General features: G+C 37.4%; 1 protein-coding gene across 1 annotated transcript; it reads left to right on the forward strand.

Moving 5' to 3' along the window:
- The first annotated feature begins 5 nt into the window (after nucleotides 1-5).
- Nucleotides 6-19,791, forward strand: BBS7 (Bardet-Biedl syndrome 7). Its single transcript, XM_042796808.1, has 19 exons — nucleotides 6-149; nucleotides 473-538; nucleotides 1,250-1,312; nucleotides 2,138-2,313; nucleotides 2,944-3,130; nucleotides 3,836-3,908; nucleotides 4,836-4,952; nucleotides 6,284-6,414; nucleotides 7,169-7,253; nucleotides 8,410-8,512; nucleotides 9,090-9,282; nucleotides 10,778-10,852; nucleotides 11,909-11,974; nucleotides 13,892-14,031; nucleotides 15,021-15,185; nucleotides 16,308-16,417; nucleotides 16,517-16,620; nucleotides 18,132-18,255; nucleotides 19,295-19,791. Exons 1-19 carry the CDS (start codon nucleotides 114-116, stop codon nucleotides 19,429-19,431), a joined length of 2,151 nt encoding a protein of 716 aa, XP_042652742.1. The 5' UTR covers nucleotides 6-113; the 3' UTR covers nucleotides 19,432-19,791.
- Nucleotides 19,792-19,833: the final 42 nt, after the last annotated feature.

A 19,833-nucleotide genomic window follows, 5' to 3' on the forward strand; every position in this document is an offset into this window, starting at 1 on the left:
ATGGGAAGGCGGCTCGGGGCGGTACGGGCCGCCGGGCGAGATTACCGCGGTAACGGGGGCCGTGGGAGCGCGGGGGCCGCGGCCGCCGGTGGGGCCCGCTCCCCGCCGGCGCCATGGAGCTGAGCCTGGCCCGCGTGGACTACCTGCAGGTGGGCCCGGGCTGCGGGCGGGCGGGCGGTTAGCCTGTCACCCGGCGGGGGGCGGGCGGCGAGCGGCCTGGGCGAGCGGGGACGGCCGGGTGGGGCGAGGCGGCCGGCCGGTGAGGGGGAACCGGCCGGCGGCCCCACGCGGGGGCGGAGGGGCCAGCGAGAAGCCCAAAGGAGAGTCCCGGTACTCTGGGCGGCGGGGCCGGGGCCGGGCAGGCCTCAGGGGGGCGGGGACGCTGTCACGGCCCCCGCGGCATCGCGCCTCCCCTCAGCCCGGCCCCTGCCGCTGCCCGAGCCTGCTCGGTGTCACCGGTGTGTTCCGCCAGGTCGCGGTGACGGCTCAGAAGACCATGAGGCTGCTGCCCGCCTCGGGGCGAAAGGCCACGCAGAAGGTAACGGCTGTCGCGGCGCCGGGCTCGTTCCCGGGGCTCCCGCCGGCTCCCGCGCTGGCTCTGGGGCGCGCCGGCATCTGGGGGTCGTCTCCGCAGCTGCTTTAGTTCGTGCGGCGGCGGGGAAAACTTCGGAGCCAAACCCTGGGAACTTTTTTTGGAGAACTTTTGAAAAAAAAATAAAATAGGGAATAAAGTCTGAATCTGTTGCTGGAACACTTTCAGAACCTATAAGGAATTTTCAAAACTTAAGCATCGCTGAAACTGCAAGGAAGTTCTTGCATACTTCTACATTTCTGTTCTGCTAACACTTAATATAGATTCAATATTTATTTTTACATTTTCCTTAACACACGTTTAAGCTAAGGGAACTTAGGAAAACACAATAAAAATAGTAGTGTTTTTTTGTTTTAATAATAGATTCTCAGTATGAAAATACAACTGTTCCCAAATATGCCTCTCTGGAGCGTTCCACCTGCTGGTTCCTGGCATGTGCAACTAGAAGCAGAAAAAGGGTTCTAAATGCTATCATTTAAATTATTGCTCTTAGAATTTAGTGTCCTATCTATTGTAGTTTATCTAGCTTTCCTACATATAGCTATGTAAATTAAGTACTGTAGAATTTGAAGTACCTAAATACAGAAAAACATGGTTAATATAGGAAAAAATATTTGTGCATGTAATAAAAGATAACGATGTATTATACTTTTGAAGGTGGTTGTTGGAGATCAGGATGGGGTCATTACATGTTTTGGCATTAAAAAAGGGGAAGCTGTGGTAAGTGGAAATGTACCTTTTAAAAGTTTATTTTTAAAATATTCTCCCTAATGAACTTTAAAAGCCTGTTTTTATTGATGTGGGAAATAAGATACCTGTGGACTGATACCTAGCTGTGATGAGGGCATGTTGATCTCATGCCTGGACAAGCACATGGTCCTCCATGGTTGTAGAGTTGGACACTAGTGTGTATCATCACAAGGAAGGTCACTTTAACACCCTTTATTTTGCGATTCAGATGGGCTTAAGCCTGCACACATACTCAGTTACTGTGACTGGACAGAAACTTTCAGTGGTTCACTAAGTCACCTTAGGGGATTTTGACAAACTGATTGCTTTTTATGAGCCTAGACTTATGCCCAGCTTAATAAAAAGTTATCATTTTATTTTATGGTTTTTCTCCTTGAGGAAGTTCATAGCCATCTCATAAAGACTCTATAGCATTACAAAGAAATCTGTGTAGTCTTCTGGAATAAGAATGCAACATGTAAGAGGGAGGAAGGGATCACATGTGTGTGTGGTGTTCTTTTAAGAAAACCCCAAAGAAACAAACAAAAAAATTACAGCTACTACCAGTGCTGAAATTTTCCTGTGGATGAATAACACTGAGATAATAAAGTCTTACTTTATTATATTTTACAGGGGTTTATATTTACTGACTTCTAAATGATTCTGAAGACAAGTGTACGCGTTATTTTTGTCTGCATATAAGCCATAGTATCCTTAGTTTTGGCAGAAATTGTAAAGCAAATTTATTATTCTTTATGTTAAAAGATTACTGTAAATACAATATCGTGATAATGAAAATTGCTTTTCTGTTTACAGCCAGTGTTCAAGACGCTGCCAGGCCAAAAAATCGCAAGATTGGAGTTGGGAGGAGCTCTTAATACACCACAAGAGAAAATTTTTGTGGCTACAGGATCAGAAGTTAGAGGTTTCACAAAAAGAGGGAAGCAGTTTCTGTCATTTGAAACTAACCTCACCGAAAACATCAAAGCTATGTATGTATGATATTTTGCATTTTTTTCATAGCTGTAGCAGATGATTAGTTTATGATTTTCTGAAATAATTTTTTACTATATTGTGTGCTTGTAGGTAACATTGAGTGCCAGCCCAGCTTTAGCTTGTGCTGTGACTTGTAGGAAGGAACTTAGAAAATCATGGTGAAGTTTAGAATGTGTAGGGGAGCTTGGGAGGGGTCTGCAGGCGCTCACATCAATGCAAATACAGGTGAAAGGAGCTGGGGTTATTGCCACAGTGTATCATGACCGTATCCTTTCCTGTAGCAGAACAGGAACAAATTTTTTATTTCTCTTTTTGGATCGTGTTGGAAGATGCTGCCATATATAAACCGGCTTGAGAAGAATTAATATAATAAAAATTTATTAGTGGCACTTTTATAAAGATATTCGTAGGATTTTACATGAAAACAAAATAGGAAATTTGAGGGCTACAGAAGTCATGTGGTTTTAGCATTCATAAAAAACTTGGGTTTTAATATCTGGAACATTTTTGGGAGGCCTCTAATACCTTGAATCTGCAAGAAGTAGTGCATGCATATAGTAGGGCTAAAAGCCTATCAGTGCAGCTATCCTGAGAAGACGCTACAGGATGTGTTTTCTTTTTCCCAGGCACATTTCAGGAGCAGATCTCTTCCTCTGTGCAAGCTATATCTACAACCATTACTGCGACTGCAAAGACCAGCACTACTACCTATCAGGAGATAAAATCAATGATGTTCTCTGTCTTCCTGTAGATAAAGTGAAGTGCATTACACCGGTACTTGCATGTCAGGATAGAGTCCTCAGAGTTTTACAGGTTAAAATACTTGCTTGTTTATGTTTTATGTATTGATGCCATAGAATTGGACTAATTCTCGAGGGAATTGGTATATCAGCATGGCTGAAACATTCTAAGGATAAGTATACTGTGTCTTACTTGACAGTGTTACTGTCTATAATGCTGGTACATTGTTTGTTTGTTTGTTTTTTTAATGGAAAATCATGATTATAAACTTGCAAAATTAGGATTAATAAACCCACTATAAATAGATTTTGGAATTCATAGGTGGAAGTAAATAACAAATTGGCCCCTTCTAACTAGAAGTGCTCACACAAGGGAATTAAATGTATATGTCTGTATCAGTTTGGAAATTCTTGCTCTCACAAATTACTGTTGTGACAAGTCTCTGAGTGATATTAAGGGGTTTAACAAATTTATTTGCCAGACAAATTTGCGGGTTATTTTTAATAATAACACATTTCAAGACTCCTATGTTTTATTTAGATAAACTTCACCATGTTTTGGCTTAGAAATGGTTCTCACACTGGTATTGAGAGTCTGTATAAGTAGAAGCATAGCCATTACTATTGTCCATAATAATTTTATTTTTATGCATGTGGAGTTTTGATTTGGTTTGGTTTGTGGTTGGTGTTTGGGTGGACTTTTTTGTTTTGGTTGGTTTTCTGGTTGGTTTGTTTGTTTTTTATGAAACTCATTCAAGATAGCTCTCTCTGTCTTTAGGGATCTGATTTGCTGTATGAAGTAGAAGTTCCTGGACCACCTACTGTTATTGCTTTAAACAATGGAAATGGGGGTAACAAGATTTTGAATATACACATAACTAAATAATGTTATTTTACTACATTTTTAAGATTTTATTCCTTGTATTTGTTAATTACGTTTTGCCTTGATTTTTAAGCTGATGTTAAAAACGCAGCAGAAAACTATATGAAGTCATTTCTTACATACAAATGAATGTACACACACACATATGAGTGTTTTAGACAGTCCTGAATTATATTCACATGTAATTGCAAACCTCTTACAAGAGCAGTGAGACATAAGGTGGTCTCATTGTGTAAATATGAACTGGACTTTTGGGGGCGTTAGCAAAGTTCTGTGTTTGGGTTTCTCTTACACATGGATCCCCATAACTAGAATCACTTGTTGCATCCATCCGTGGATGGATGATAATACTGAGTAAAGCTCACAAACTGTGGAAGGGATCAAGCTTAAAATAGTGTGATCATTCTTCTTGCTAATCTGTTCTAACCTAATAGAAATCGCTTTAGTGTGTTAATCTGGTGCTTAATTTAGTTTCAGTTAGATTGTGTGACAATGACATTCAGAGCTGGTTTGGAAAAATAGTTCTTACTTGCTTAAGTCTTGGCACAACATTTGCTACTGAATGTGTGTTCTGAATGAATCTTTTTGTTTCTCTTCTGTAAAGGCAATTTAATAGCCTGTCTTTACTAAAATTTAAAGTATTGCATTATGAATAGGTTTTAGGTAGAATTCCAGTGCAGGGGGGCGTTCATACACAGAAGAGTGGTAGCCATGAACAGGTGTAGTTTTCATGTATTTAGTTTTTGTTTTAAAGCCTGACAGTTCTGTTACACAACAGTAATGTTAGTATTTTCTTTTTCCCTTGGTCTGTAGAGGGTGACTACACCATACCTGGAAACCTTTTCAGTTGATGTACTTGATTTTTATCAATTCTAAATTCAGTTTATGTGTTTAGGTGATTCTGGAGAAGAAATTGTGTATGGAACTTCTGATGGTAAACTGGGTGTTACCCAGATTACTGGTTCCAAGCCTATACCTAAGTGGGAAATTGGTAATGAAAAAAAGAGAGGAGGTATGTGTCTCAATCGCTTGCTCTTTAGCTTTCCAGCACATCTGAGGATTTATTACGAGTATAATAATCAGGAAATATTAGTCATAGATACTTTGGAGGAATACTGTAATTATGTCAGTATGCAGTATTAATAAGCTCTCTTTCATTCTTCTGATTTTCTTATAAATAATTATAATCAATTTGTCTTGCTTTGGGTTTTCTGTTCATATTATTTCCAGTACCTTAGTATACTTTTGTTTTTACAGTATTTTTGAAGTGGTGTTTGCAAAACAGTGCTGAATCATATATGATTACTTGAGGTTTTTATCATTTTGCACTATTTCTAAGTGCAAATACACCTGCCAGATTTTTCAGATGTTCAGTGGTTTTAAAGTCACTTCAGAGGAAAGGTTAGCATCTTCCCTGCAAGACTTTTTTTTTTCTTCTGTTTTTTTTAAAAAGCCATTATAAGGGTTTTTGTCTGAAAATGGAATAAGGCTTTCATTAAAGCTGCACGATGAGGCTTAACTGATCAGAGCATAGTATGCCACTTTCCCTGTTTTAGCCTTGTTGTGCTGCTTCTGCAGCAAGTATTAGCCCATGCTCCTTTGTAAAGCAGAAGACCGGGAATAGACTATATAAATATATTTTAATTATCTCATAAAAGCTATCACTGAATTATTTTCTTAAAATGCTTCCCAATATGTCTGTACTCTTCATATGAAATATGGTAGAGTCATAAAAATTAAATTCCATCTCATTTTTCATATCAATTGATGTACAAACTCTCTCACTGCTTTTTCCTTCTTCTAGACCCTAACTGTCTTTCCTGTCCAAACAAGGCTAGTTGTCCTAGGCTGGTTCCACGTGTGCTAGTAGTAGGTTTGTCCACTAATGTGTCAAGTAGCAGTACCCAGTCCAGGTCTGGTGCAAGTCAGAACCCTCTGTCACCTTAGCCACAATTCACAATAGTCCATTTACCGATAGTTCTCAGTCAATTATAGGAAAAGACAGACAAACAGTTCATCTGGGGAAATATTTGATGAGGGAGGGTAGGTTAAACCTTTCATAAGGAAAGTATTTAAATATCAGAAGGGGTCTCTGTTCAAGGGAGGGGGGTTCCTTTTCAACAAGGGAACTGTAGTGGATTGGTTGCTGTTAAACCCACTGTACAGTCTTGAACCTCCGGCGCAGGTGAGGGACTTCAGCCCTCTAGTGGATTCATCCAGAAATTGCATTAATAAAACCTTAAAAGCCGACCAAGAATCTTTTGTGTAGCTGAATGTGGCCTGTGTATTATTGTGTCATAAATGACTAAAGATCAAGTGAGCTTTGTTTTCTTTTTCATATAGGCATCTTATGTATTGATAGTTTTGACATTCTGGGAGATGGAGTTAAAGAATTACTTGTTGGACGAGATGATGGAGTGCTAGAAATTTATAGCTTTGAGAGTGCAGATGATCCTGTCCTACGATATGATCATGTAAGCCCACATTCATCATACTCGTCTTTGCTGGAAAAATGAATTAAAAAAAAAATTGCATTTCAAAATTTAATGTATTTACAAGATCATTACTACTAAAATGTGTGTTTTGTTTTTAATTTGATAAGCTCATCAATATTGACAATATGTAATTCAAAGCAGTATCCTATTTTTTAAGAACCAGAAAGTGAAATAGTCCTGATTTGAGCAACAATCAAAATATTGTAGAGGGTATGTTAAAGTTTTGGCTCTGTTGACTACTGAAGCCGCTCCTGGTTGAAACCTAATACTGTGCTTCTCTCTCAGTGAAAAAACAACCCCATGTTGTGTACAGTCTGTGGTTTACATGTAAAATAATAAAAGTAAGTTGTCAGGACTTTACTGAGAATAATTACTTTGATTATGATTGTTTAAAAATAGTAGATTTGATCTACAGTGATTATTTCAGCCTTCAGTCAGATTGCTAATTCCTGCTAGAAAAATGTTGTCCATCAGTGTTTTGACTGAACCTGCTTTTTAATGTCTTTGTTATGCAGAGTAGAATTGGAAATGCATTTGTTAATGCACCCCGATTTAGCTGTGATAATCACCAGCTGGTTTACTCCTGTGTAGGTCTAGATGTTGTAGGTCTATGTAGGTATTTTATAATGCAGGTAAAAGGAGGAATGCAACCATTAAAACCCCCACAAACCCCCTCAAACTTCTAAAATGAGTGCAGTGATATTTCCCTCTGCTTGAATGTATTTATTTCAAGGCTTTATCAGAGAGCATTGCATCAATCCAGGGTGGCTGTGTAGGAAAAGATGGGTATGATGAAATTTTAGCATCCACATATTCAGGTAAGCTTCATACCGTTCACTCAGTAAATGTTGCATATGGTGATGTGATAAAGATGAAGCAGGCTATGTTGTTAGTGAAGCTCACATCTCTTAAAAGGACCAGGATAATGTTTTGCTGAAAATATCTCTTCGATTTTAATATTTAAACTTTAAAAGTTTCCTAGACTTAAGGGTGTTTTTATATTTTAAGATATTCATGATGTGTTCCATGGTGTAACACAGTGGGTGGTTGTTCTCTGGTGTAGACTGCTGCCTAACTGTGATGAAATAATGAATATGTCTGAAGGAATTATTTGGAGGTTTTTTGTATTAAAAATATTGATAGACATACATAATTTTTCCCATCTTTTATGTAACTTCCTTCCTTTTCAGCTTCACAGAGCTTTAAATTGTGTTGATTTTGCTTTTGGTAGAAAATAAAGCTTCCCTGTGTGAGGTGTCTCAGCAGCCCTTCTGTAGGATTCCAGTTATTGACCCGTCACAGAGGCCATGATAGATACGCTGCATATGTTAACTGCTGGGAGCTAAAATATTGCTAATTCTCTATTTTTGGTTATCTTCAGTGCTAAAAAATTAGCCTACTGAAACCTCTTGTGTTCAAAATCATGTATTTTGGCAAGATACAGTTCTCAGTTATTGAGAAATAATTGCGTTCGACTACTTCTTTTAAGTAGTCTGTGCATGATTGGAAGACTCTTATACCTCATCTCATATGAATTGTTTTGTTATGATAGGCTGCTGCAATACATTCAATCTAAAAGTGCACCTTTCAACATACAGTTTGCTATAAACACATTGCAGCTTTTGTTTTGTTTTGTTTTCAACTATAGTACTGCCAATCATTCAAAGTTTTGTCAGAGAAACAGAGGTAGGAAAAAAATTAAGCTCTCAAGTAAAATCTGCCACAGAGTGATCTATTGCTTGAAGTACTCAATGAAAAAGAATAACTAATGTTTTCTAGTCTGTAAGTTAAGAATGAAACCCATAAAAAAATCATGCTCAGTGTCTAGATTAATCCTCCAAAGAAAGGAATAAATTAAAGTCTCCATTCTCTCTACTTAGTACCTGGAACAAACATCACTTGACGCATACAAAAGCTGAGTGTAGACTTTTCTTTATAGCTTACAAGGAATATAAACTTCATATATTGGTTTAGGCTGGCTGACAGGACTGACTACAGAACCTGTCCATAGAGAAGGTGGATCAGGTGAAGAACTAAAATTAAGTCAAGAAATGCAGAGCAAGATTTCATCCTTAAGGTAATTGCACTAGAAAGAAATTTAGATGGAAGAATTGAAATGTTAAAAGCTGAAATGTCATCTTTCCTTCCTATCTCACTGGATTTTCTATGTCATTAATGTATCTGGAAGCAGAATCAAGCATTTTCAAAGTAGAAATGAATAGCAGCCTCATTTCACAGTCTCTTTCTATCTTGCCTTCACACGTTGATGTGTTAATGCCTTCTTCCTCAGTATCAGCAAGATAAGATTCCCTTCTTCCATGCTGCTTATAGCTTCTAAATGATGGGAGGAAAGTAGTCACTAGCACATAATTCAAAATGCATTGTACTCTTGAAGGAAAAAAGCTATCCTTTCCTGTGACTCATAGAAATCTCTTTTGGCAAGGTACAGTAGTATCTACATTTTCATGTGATACAGTTAATGTTTTATCTCTTTTATGTATGTGGAAGGGGAGTCACCAGCCACTTCCGGTTGGAAAATTGTGGACAGAAGATAAACATGATTGCCTTGTGAGCTTAATCTACCTAATTTCTTGGGTAGCTTTTATAGCTGATCTTTTTTTTTTAAGACAATATATGCGGTTTCCCTTTTCTAGGAACGAATTGGAACACTTACAGATTAAAGTACTTCAGGAACGTGAAAAATACCAGCAGTCTTCTCAGTCCAGCACTGCTGTTTCATCAGTACCTGCATTTAGTGTGAATGATAAGTTTACATTAAATAAGGATGATGCTAGCTACAGTCTCATCTTGGAGGTGCAGACAGCTATAGACAACGTCCTGGTACAGGTGGGTGTGGTTTTGTTCTTGTTGGCTTTCTTGAAACATTCAGAGACTTTCTAGTTCAAAAAGCTGAGTTATAGTATCTTGAATATGTGGGGTTTAAAATGTCTGAATTGTTTTAAGAGGGAATTGAAGTGTATAGCCTGGCAATGTTGAAGTAACTGTTGTAAATGCATGTTAGGGAACAAATGCAACTTAAACCTTCATTGAACAGAGCAACATTACACTACCAAAATAGACCAAAATGCCTGCTGTACAGCAGGTTTCTATAACTTTTGTGTTTGCTTTCACATGCCCCTCCTTATTTAAACAGTCATTAACTCACTAAATCTTAAATGAGGTGCAGATTCTCACTTGCCAGTTAAATACCCTCTGTAATGGAAAATTAATTTTAGAATGGTATGGGCCACCTGTGAACTTTCAGTGTGCAACAACATCTGATTTGTGTGAAATTGGTCATAAATACTCCTGCCAAGTAGAGCAACCTTAATTAGTTATTCCTCCTACTGCATCAGCTGAAATTAATGTTATCTCTGGTAGTCAGAAAGAGTAGTGGTGCTGAATTACCTTCTTTTGGTATATGCATGGGTAGAAAAATTTGACAAGGAGGAATTTGTGAGGTGAATTGGCTGTAACAAACAGGACAGAACTACTGGAGGATTTTACTCTTCACTTCTTAACAAAAATCTTAATAAGGATGTTATTAGAGCAATGATAAGCTACAGCTAATTTGCAGCTCTGTAGTACCTGCTGTTTTCATAGCTAAGTGAGGAATAATGAAATTGTTTGCTCTAGCCCTGAACTTAATGTAGAGTTTAGAACTTACAGCTTTTTCTTTAAAGAAATACAAAGCAGTATCTGGTATTCCTCTGCTGTGAGAAAACAATAAAACTGTTTTTAAAATATTTTTGGGGGAAGTAGGTTGCATATTTATTAATGTTTCCTGACACTTCTGTGAAGTTATAAAGCAGTACCAAATCAAGTAATTAATGATTCTAATGCCCTTTAATCTCATTTTTAAAACCGTGTTAGATTTAATTTTAATTCCAGTGAAAACACATCTGGATAAGAAATAGTCTGTTATCAGAAGAGTTCCTGTAAGTAAAAGGATCATTAATAATTGTGTAATATGATCCTTGGTTTATTGAATGAATATTGTAATCCTCCAATTAAAATAGGGAAACACTTCAATTGTGAATATACTTCATGCATATGAATGAAGTATACTTTCATGTCTGAAAGGTAGTTACACATCTTACACTGAAGTAGTTGTGAGCCAGTCACGCAAGGGTTCAGGACTCCATAAGAGAGTAAGAGAAAGATCATCATGTAACTCTGGGATTAAGTAGTAAACTGTGTGTCTGTTAGGCTTTTACATCTTGGACGAATCAATCATTGCCTCTCCCTTATTAAAATAATTGATGACAGTTAGAAGCTAAATACATTAGAAGCTACTCAGGAGCCTAAGATCTTTACTTTTCATTCCTCTCATATTCCGCAGAGTGATGTCCCAATAGACTTGCTGGATGTGGAAAAAAATTCTGCTGTTGTTAGTTTTAGCAGCTGTGATTCTGAGGTAAGCGAAACAAATAAGATTATAGAGATCGCATGATGAAATCTCTTAATACTGGGTTTATATATTTGTAATTTTAAATATATTGAGTTTAAACTACTCATTTGGTAATTTTGAAGAGCTCAGTTTCATTAGAGATACTGCAGAATTAGGAGTCAGTGCCAGGTCCGGACATAAGGCAAAGCTAAATATGTTCAAAAGGCTCCGGGAGCAGCTGCTCTCGTGTTTATTTCCTGGTTCATCAGGAATGTGACAGACACATTCATTATTGCTCTCTTCTCTGGATTTGCCAGATATACTTCTGAGAAATTGAGGTAAAGAACATTGTATTTCTTAGTTCATCTCTTAAAAATCACTTTAGAGTGTGAAAATTCTGCTGTGTGGGGAGTCATATGCCTAAATGCATTTTTTATATCATAATTATAAAGTTCAATACTTATGGAATTACTAATGAAGCTTAGGGCCAGGGGAAAAATACAAAAACTACCCTAGCATTATAAAATTCTTCTGTGAAGTCTTTTTTTCTTGTAATGGTCCTCTAAGTATTTTAAGAAATTTGCATAACATTGGACTACCCTGGAGATTTCAGGAATAAACTTTTTATTTTAAGTTTCTCATAATTTATAATGATTAATTGGGGGGGAAGTGTTGGTGTATTTTCTTACTGATCTTACTTTAGTGTTTGGATGTTGGACTAATATTGCAGATGTGTGGGGCAGGCTGAAATGCATTCTTCAGATGAAAAGTATATATCCATGTAACTTTTATGGTGGTTTTAAAGACTGTAAGAGGCTTCAGTTGAGTTCTCCTTATATAGAGAAATTTTAAAAATTCTACCGTAGTTAAAATAGATTAGAATATTCAAGGAAACCAAAGATTACTTTTCTGTATTTAACTTTTGTATGATAGCTGTACTTAAATAGCAAAAAAAATTACTGAACATATCAAAGTTAAAACCCACCAGTAGAACGTTTCTGAATCCCCAGGCCTGTTTTGTATTACTTTTCTGTTTTGTTATGGGGTTTTTGTTTGTTTATTTGTTTTTTTTCCTGTTTACAGCCAAATAGCAACTTTCTTCTTGCAACTTACCGATGCCAAGCAAATACTACAAGACTCGAACTTAAGGTAAAATGCTCCAAATAAAACCTGTGGGAAAATCACAGATTGTGAAAATACTTGATTCTGGAGACAGTGTGTGGAACTTAGAGAGGGGCATGGGAGGGAAAGCTCTGGCACTGTTTGTCCTCAGAAGTGTTTGAAGGAAGTTACACTGGGGAGTATTCAGGGAACATAGACTGGATTTGTATTTTGGAGAGGAAGCAAATCCGGTCATTCCATGCTTATTATACTAAAGGCATGTGGGTGTTTTTTTAACAATCCACCAAACTCATGTGTTTTGTGGCCACCACCAGGGGAGATAATGAAGGAAATCATAATTAGGAAAATCCTCAACATGCATGCAGGCTCTAGGTTTTCTTTTTATGTAGTCACCTAACACTGCAGCCTCCGAATCTGATATGTTTGTGTTTATGCAAAACTCTCAGTCAACAGATTATCATTAGAAACTTAAGCCTGCATAATGTGTTTATTATCTTAATTAGAAAATTAAGCCTGCATCAGATGTGGGGAAGTTGGGGATGGTTATCAGGTTTTTTTGGTGAGGTCACAATAATTGACCTAGTGTGCAGAATTAAGACTCTTATTTCCCAGGTCCCCTTCTTAAGAAATGCTCTTAGTGTGCTTATTTCTGGGCAGGTCACTTTATCTCCCTGTGTCTCAATTCTCTTATTTTAATTTAGGGATATGACCTAGGCCACCTTTAATATTAAAAATACTAGGCAAAGAGTAAGTAACACAAGAAAAATTAATCAAATACATTCATGATACACAAAAAGAAGGTTGTTTTTTTTTACTCTCCCACTAAAAACATTTATAAACTTGCTGTTGTGTGTGATCATAGTGCAGTGTGTCATCCAAACACTGTACTATCACTGTTGCTTTTGGCTCTTGATGAGATGGATTCGATCTGTGCAGGTTCTGCTGCCACCTTGCTGCAATACATTGAGGATCCCCAGTGGTTCACACCTGCCACATGGAGTTCATTCTTTTCGTACTTTGGCTGTGCACATGCAGGCAATGCAGCTTTTAAGTCTTGGAGATTTTATTTCCAAAGACTCTTTACTAACTTATTTTTATTATAAACATTGAAGTGGATGTCTTCCTGCAAAACACTGCTTTTTGAGTTCTGAGACCCTATAAAATAGGGGATATAATCAAGGTTATAAAGCAAACCTGTATGTGAACCCCAGTCTGCTCTTTTGTTTACATAAAGCTGTTACAGTAGCTCTGAAACCTCAGAACCTGCTTTCACAGCTGTGTCGGTGGTGTAGGTGGGACACTCCTGTTTCTTGTCAGTGCTGTGTGAGTGGCAGATTTAGTGCAGTTGGGGTAGCTGGTCTCAGCAGAGCAGTGCCTGGTGCACTGCGGTGTCCTCGGAGGCGTGGAGAGTGCATACCGTGTCTTGAATGTGTTTGGACGTCCTGCTTGTTGGGTGTTCTGAGACTTGAACTTATATCTGGCCTCTTTCTTTCCCAAAAATAGCTCAGGAAGAACTCTGATTGTTACGAAGGGATGAACACATATTTTGAAATTCAGTTTACACTTTTAAATTCTTTGATCTATTCTTTATGGCCGACTGCTAGAGAATGTATTTTTTTCCTTAATTAAAAAAGAAAAAGAAAAAAAGTAACAAGGCCACTGAAGAATTAGAAACAAGTTACAGACTTTTTATTTTAACTGATCAGAAAGTAAGTTAGCGGGTTTTATTTTCTTGATATTTCGTTCATCTAGTATACCAGTACTTCATTGGACACTACTTTATCTAGTTTTAAAGCATTCTTCATCTGTTCTATTCATAGTGGCACCATTCTATCCAGTAAATCAATATTCTTGAAGTATTACAGTCTTACAATTTTCCAAATCATGGTAAATTAATCTTTTCCCTTTTGTTCTTTTTTGTGGGTTCTGCTTTTACTTCTGCAGGTTCGATCAATTGAAGGACAGTATGGGACACTTCAAGCATATATAACACCAAGAATTCAACCAAAAACCTGCCAAGTTCATCAATATCAAATTAAACCACTTTCGCTTCATCAGAGAACTCATTCTATTGACCATGACAGGTATTTGCAAAGAATATTTAATGCCTTTTTCTCTTGGAAAATTGACACAGTCCAGTTGGAACATCATTTACTCTTAAGGATGTCATTTCTAAGCCATAACCTACAATTTTGAGCCTGTAGCTCTGTTTTATGGGTTTTCTGACAGAAAATGCAGATTTAATGGGTTCCCATTTTCCTTGCCATTCTTCATCCTTGTGCTCATGTTATTTTTCATTTTACTGACCTGGGTTATAGTGCAGCCCCATGTATTAGTACAGCTGAGGGTGTGGTGAAAAGGAAGCTCTCCTCTGTTAGTAACCACAGTCTTTTCAGTTTCAGCCTCATTCTCCCCTCCACCCCTGTAATGTAATTCTTTCCTGTAGCTAATTTTGCTCCAAAACTGAGCCAAAACTTCTTTTGTCCCTTACCTCTCTGTTAGGAACCTACTGTTTTATGCAATTTCTACTTGATTTTTCCCCACCCTCAGTTAACATCTTGTATTGCCACCAAGGTATTGGCTACTTCAAAACAAAACGGAAGGAGTGATACCAAATGCTTTTACTCAATGTGCAAATGAGCTCCATTATGCCTCGTTCTTGATGTAAATGCTATATTTGTGGTTTACAACATGGGAGACTGTTGAGGCTCTTAGTCATATTTGCTGTGTTGTTAGTTATTTACTTCTGTCATGAGTTTCAGGTTTAACAACTTGAAATGGGATACATCAAAAACTTCCAACTAGTTTCTTATTTAGTTCTGACATGCCTACTAGAAGATAGAACTTGAATGTACACATAGCTTTTTGTCTTGAAATACAGAAAAGTAGCTGTAATCTGCAATATGTAATTACTTAGCAAGATACCTGACTTTTTACAGGGTGTTGATTAAAAGGAAATCTTCGTGTGGAACTAAACTTTTTTTCATATGGATAACCAGTAAACTGACAATGGTCCTCCTTCATAACTATTAACTTTTGGTTTGTTTTGTATTTTTTTTCCATAATGTCATAGACCCATGAATACACTGACGCTTAAAGGCCAGTTCAGTTTTGCTGAAATTCACTCGTGGGTTGTGTTTTGCTTGCCTGAGGTGCCTGAAAAGACTCCCGCTGGAGAGAGTATCACCTTTTATTTTCAGAACACCTTCCTGGGTACACAGCTCGAAAGTACTTACAGGTAAAATACAATTACTAAAGTGCAACGTGACTACGCTGGGGCTTTTGTCTTTTTCATTCTTGAACAGTCTGCAAGTACCGTTTCACACACAAACTGCTGTTGACCTCTTCAGCCCCAGCCTCATGAAAACTCCCATTAAAGAGAACAGGAATCTTTTTTTTAAAAAGGATTGTCAGACATTACTAGGGATGTGCACTATCCAGCAATGATGCAATCTGTAACTTGAATAGGGTGTTTCTTGGTCCAAAAAGAACAAAGTTGCTCCAAAAAAAAAAAAATGCCAGGGAGGAAAGGCTTGATATCTTTTTAAGATGATGGGTTGCTTTTAGAATTTAAAGAACATAGGTAACCAATATAGTGAAATGATTGTGTAATGCCTATTGTTTTCTAACTTCATTTTTTTGGTATTGAGGAACAGAAATAACTTAAAAGGCATTTAATACTCATACAAACAAAAACATGATAAGCATTAATCTGAAAACCTTTTTTTGCAACTTATATTAGGCAATTATTATTTCTGTGTTTAAGATTAATATTCTGTTCTCAAATTAATTAGATCTATCTTACTTGAGCAAATTACATACATCTGCCTGAAAACGGAACTGTAAAGTGGGGAAAAATTAATTGTAGTTATACAGATTGCAGCCAGCTCCCAGCTTACCATATATATTGTCAACTCATAATGTAGGAAGTTGTTGGGTGGTGTTTTTTTTGCAGGGAAGGAGAGAGTGTTTTTTTCCTATTGGTATTGAAACTTGCTGTTTGGCTTCAAGGTATTGCGATGATAAAACAGGAGGAATTATACAGGCAGAAATCTAACTTGTATAACCTTCTTGCATACAATAAAGATAACTGCTTTGTGTATATCTGAGACTTGTTTATAGTACTTTGTCTTACTGACTGGAACAATCTGTTCTCTGTCAGGATTACAGGGGGAAGGAGGGAATAGTGTAGGTATGTATACAGCCACTTGATACATGGAGAACTGTTCCAGCCTTTAGAGAGGTTGCTTTATTGGATTTGGGCATTAATTTACAGGCCTTCCATTTTAACATAGGGACAAATCTAAGGCATGTATATGTGTTTTAAGTTTGTTCATTTGAAGTTTTCCTTCCTCTGTAGAAAAGGTGAGGGATGTTTTAAGTCTGACAACATTTCTACAATATCCATCCTAAAAGATGTGCTTTCCAAAGAGGCTACTAAAAGGAAGATTAATCTCAACATATCATATGGTAAGACTTTCTTCTCTATTTTGTTGTCCTTGTCTTCATTTTATGTTCTTATCAATGGAGTATGTACTGCTCACTTGGATTTTTTTGACTCCCTGCTAGATATAAATGAAGAATCTGTGAGGCACACATTAAAGCTTATCCACCCCAAATTAGAGTATCAGCAGCTGTTGGCCAAGAAGGTTCACTTAATAGATGCTTTGAGAGTAAGTATCTGAACTCCCGTGGAAGGATTTTAGGGGGGGATTATGTTGTCAGATACCAAGATGTAGGGCTTAAGTCGGATGTGTGTCATACTGGTATCTGCTCCATTTCTATTCCCAGGACATGTATTTTACTTATCTAGGAGACAGACTTCTTCAAGGAAAATTCCCATTTGTACTATATAACTAGTGAATTAACATGTAGGATTACTGACTGATGCTGAGGATGCTTAAATCGGACAGTAGAAGGCAGCCAGCTTTATCATCTAATGTTCTCTTTCCCCCTGCTGTTATTTTCCAGTTCCTTCTTTGTCTCTTCCCACTAACCTTTGCAAGTATTTTAGGTCTGGGGGTGATCATCCAGGCCAGGTGTGACTTCCTTGCTTTGGAACTTCATCGCAGTGTGTCATAATATTTGAATTACTTGCTTTATAATCTTTTGCTCAATACCCTCCTCAACGGTTAGTCTTTGGGAGGTACCAGTTAGGCAGCTTGTTTCAGTTCTTGGACGTTTTCCAACAACCAGGATTTTACTGCCCAAAACTTGCCATCATCTCTTTTGGTATTTTTTTTGAGGGGGCAGGGAAATGAAAATGGACAACTAGTTCTCTGTTGTCCTTTAGGGGAATCAAATACTACTCGTCAGAACTCTTTGGTTAGTAGAAAAACTGACTACCAATGAAAATAATGTGTATCTTTATTATCATCAAAAGTATTTTGCTTGGGCTTGATTTGGCAAACTGGAGAGATAGAGAATAATAGAGAATTTATTCTTAATGCAATTTATATTTGTGTAATAATAATGATGTTGCACATCTTGCTTGTTCTAGGTTTTTTTTAGGCAGCAAATATTTTTTGACAAATTTTTTTTGTCACTTACTTTTTCGATAACTTGTTCAAAGGCAGTAAAATATCCCGATGACTGGTGAAAGCTGTTGTCCCAGCAGACTCATGATGCATAGCATAATTACCTTTCATCTAGAAAAGAACAAACAGCCTTTGTGGGAGTTAAAAAGATCTATACTATTGACCATCTTAAATTGGTCTGATGGTAGACTGGGGCATTTTAGAAGAGGTCTTTAAAACTTTTTGCTGTCACAAACGGAGTGATACTTTCAGAGTTTACTTTTACCCTCAGACTTTAGCATGTGCTATGCTTTCTAGGAATTCACTTATTCCGAAAATGAAGACATGGTGAAGGCTGTGAGCCTTCATTAGGCTTCATTCTGTAGAGGCTGGCTGTGGTGTGATCCTATTCTGGCAGTACTTGGAGCTGGAAGCCGTAACACTCGGGATTTTGAGAATCTGGTCTATGAAGTGACAGCTAACACCTGGCATTTCATTAGGAGATCAGAAAAAGAGGCACTTTGAAAATAACTCTTGCTAGTTTTGAAGGGGATTGTCTTGTCTCTGAAGTACTTCCTCCTGTCACACCCAGGCTTAATTTCTTCTTACTTTTATGCTCCTATGATGCTTAACTGCTATTAATTCTTACAATTTACAATGTCTTTGAGGAGTTACAAGTTCATGAAGGAAATGTGGACTTCCTGCTACCAAAATACCGCAGCATTTTGGAAGAGGCAGATCAGTTGCTTGAGGAATACAAGAGACAACCTGCACATCTCGAGAGACTTTATGGTTTGTTGATCAATTCAGCTTCTTATTTAAATGCAACTTAATGTCCAGAGAGCGTGCTGGACATGACTGAAACAGTTACAAAGTCAGTATGAGCAGAACTGAAATACTTTGGTAAGTGAGTAGACTTGGGTAGCTTCAGGACAATAGGTACATAAAGTATATATGTCTGTTTGGTCATACAGCCAGGGCTTCATATTTTACTTGGTTTTGATCATAAAAATCAGAAGTTCAATGTGAGGCACTAAAACCTACCACATACTGAAAATGGCTTGCATGCTACTCCAAACTTTGAGTAACTCTAAAGGTTCTCAAGAATTGTGCACCCTAGAACTTCTAAAGTTGTTTTGGCATCATAAGCATATCACTGAGAATTAAAATACCAGGATTATTTGCAAGTGACTTTTTTACTTTTTGTTTAATAGTCAGCTTCTTACATTTGGGTGATCCTTGTCTTTTATGGACATGATTAAGGATTGTATTCAAAATCAGGATGGTATTTAACAGTCTATACAAGTTAAATGAGTGATTAAGTGGTTTAGTGTTACAAAATATGGAAAAACAGAAAAAGGCCCATGGGTTGGAAAGGGAGACTTGTAGAAGATGATCTAATTTAGTGAAGGAAACTTCAAGCTTCTCTGGCATTCCCTGTACAGCTTTCAGATCAGAGAGTCTCTACCAGACTCTCTGATATATCTCTATCTATCTGTCCATCTGTCTATCTATCTATCTATCTTACACTATATATAGATATACATAGTGTAAGCAGAGTCCTGTGATAGTTCCTCTCTCCAGTGTTTCAGATGTGGGTAATTCTAAGGCAGAAATATAAACTTTGGAATGAAGCTGGAATCTGGGCTGTTTTAACAGTGTTTTGGGTTTCTTTAAAAGTAAATAATTGTTTAAAACGTGAAGTTTTAGAAAGAGTCTTGTCTCTAAACCCAGAATCAACTAGAACAGTTGGTAAATAATGAGGTAAAAGTAGAGATACCTCATAATGAAAACAAGGCAAATAATAAGTCCTGGGATTTTACCTTTGCAGGTATGATCACGGATCTCTTCATAGATAAATTTAAATTTAAAGGCACCAATGTGAAAACTAAAGTCCCTCTTCTTCTGGAAATTCTGGATGGCTGTGATCAAGATGGACTAATTGCTTTTTTTGAGGCTGCAGCCTGACAAGGAAAAAGCAGAGTAATTTTTCTTTTTTTTTGTTGGTTTTTGTTTTTTTAATCAAGGCAGTGTGGTATCAAGTCCAAAACACTTTTTAAGAAAAACACTTTCACTATTTTGTTGTACTGTCAGCTTTTAGGCTTTATTTATTATCATACTGGATACAGCAGTCAACTTCAGCTCCTGTAAACTGTTGTGTATGTTAAATGCGCAGAGTTTCTATGTACATAATGTTCTTCATAGTAAAGCAAACTTAGATGTAAATACTAAATGTTCTTTCTGCAACAACGGTTTCCGTACTGTTCAGGACTGCTCTCCACGTGTAAGAATGCATGAATAAACTGGTTTTTCAGAGGGCTAACCAGATTGAGAAGGAATTTGTGTGTTAATCTGTGCGTAACGGTGACA

Source organism: Tyto alba, unplaced genomic scaffold (genome assembly GCF_018691265.1).
Source record: "Tyto alba isolate M040663 unplaced genomic scaffold, T.alba_DEE_v4.0 Super-Scaffold_23, whole genome shotgun sequence".
Classification (NCBI taxonomy): Eukaryota; Metazoa; Chordata; class Aves; order Strigiformes; family Tytonidae; genus Tyto; species Tyto alba.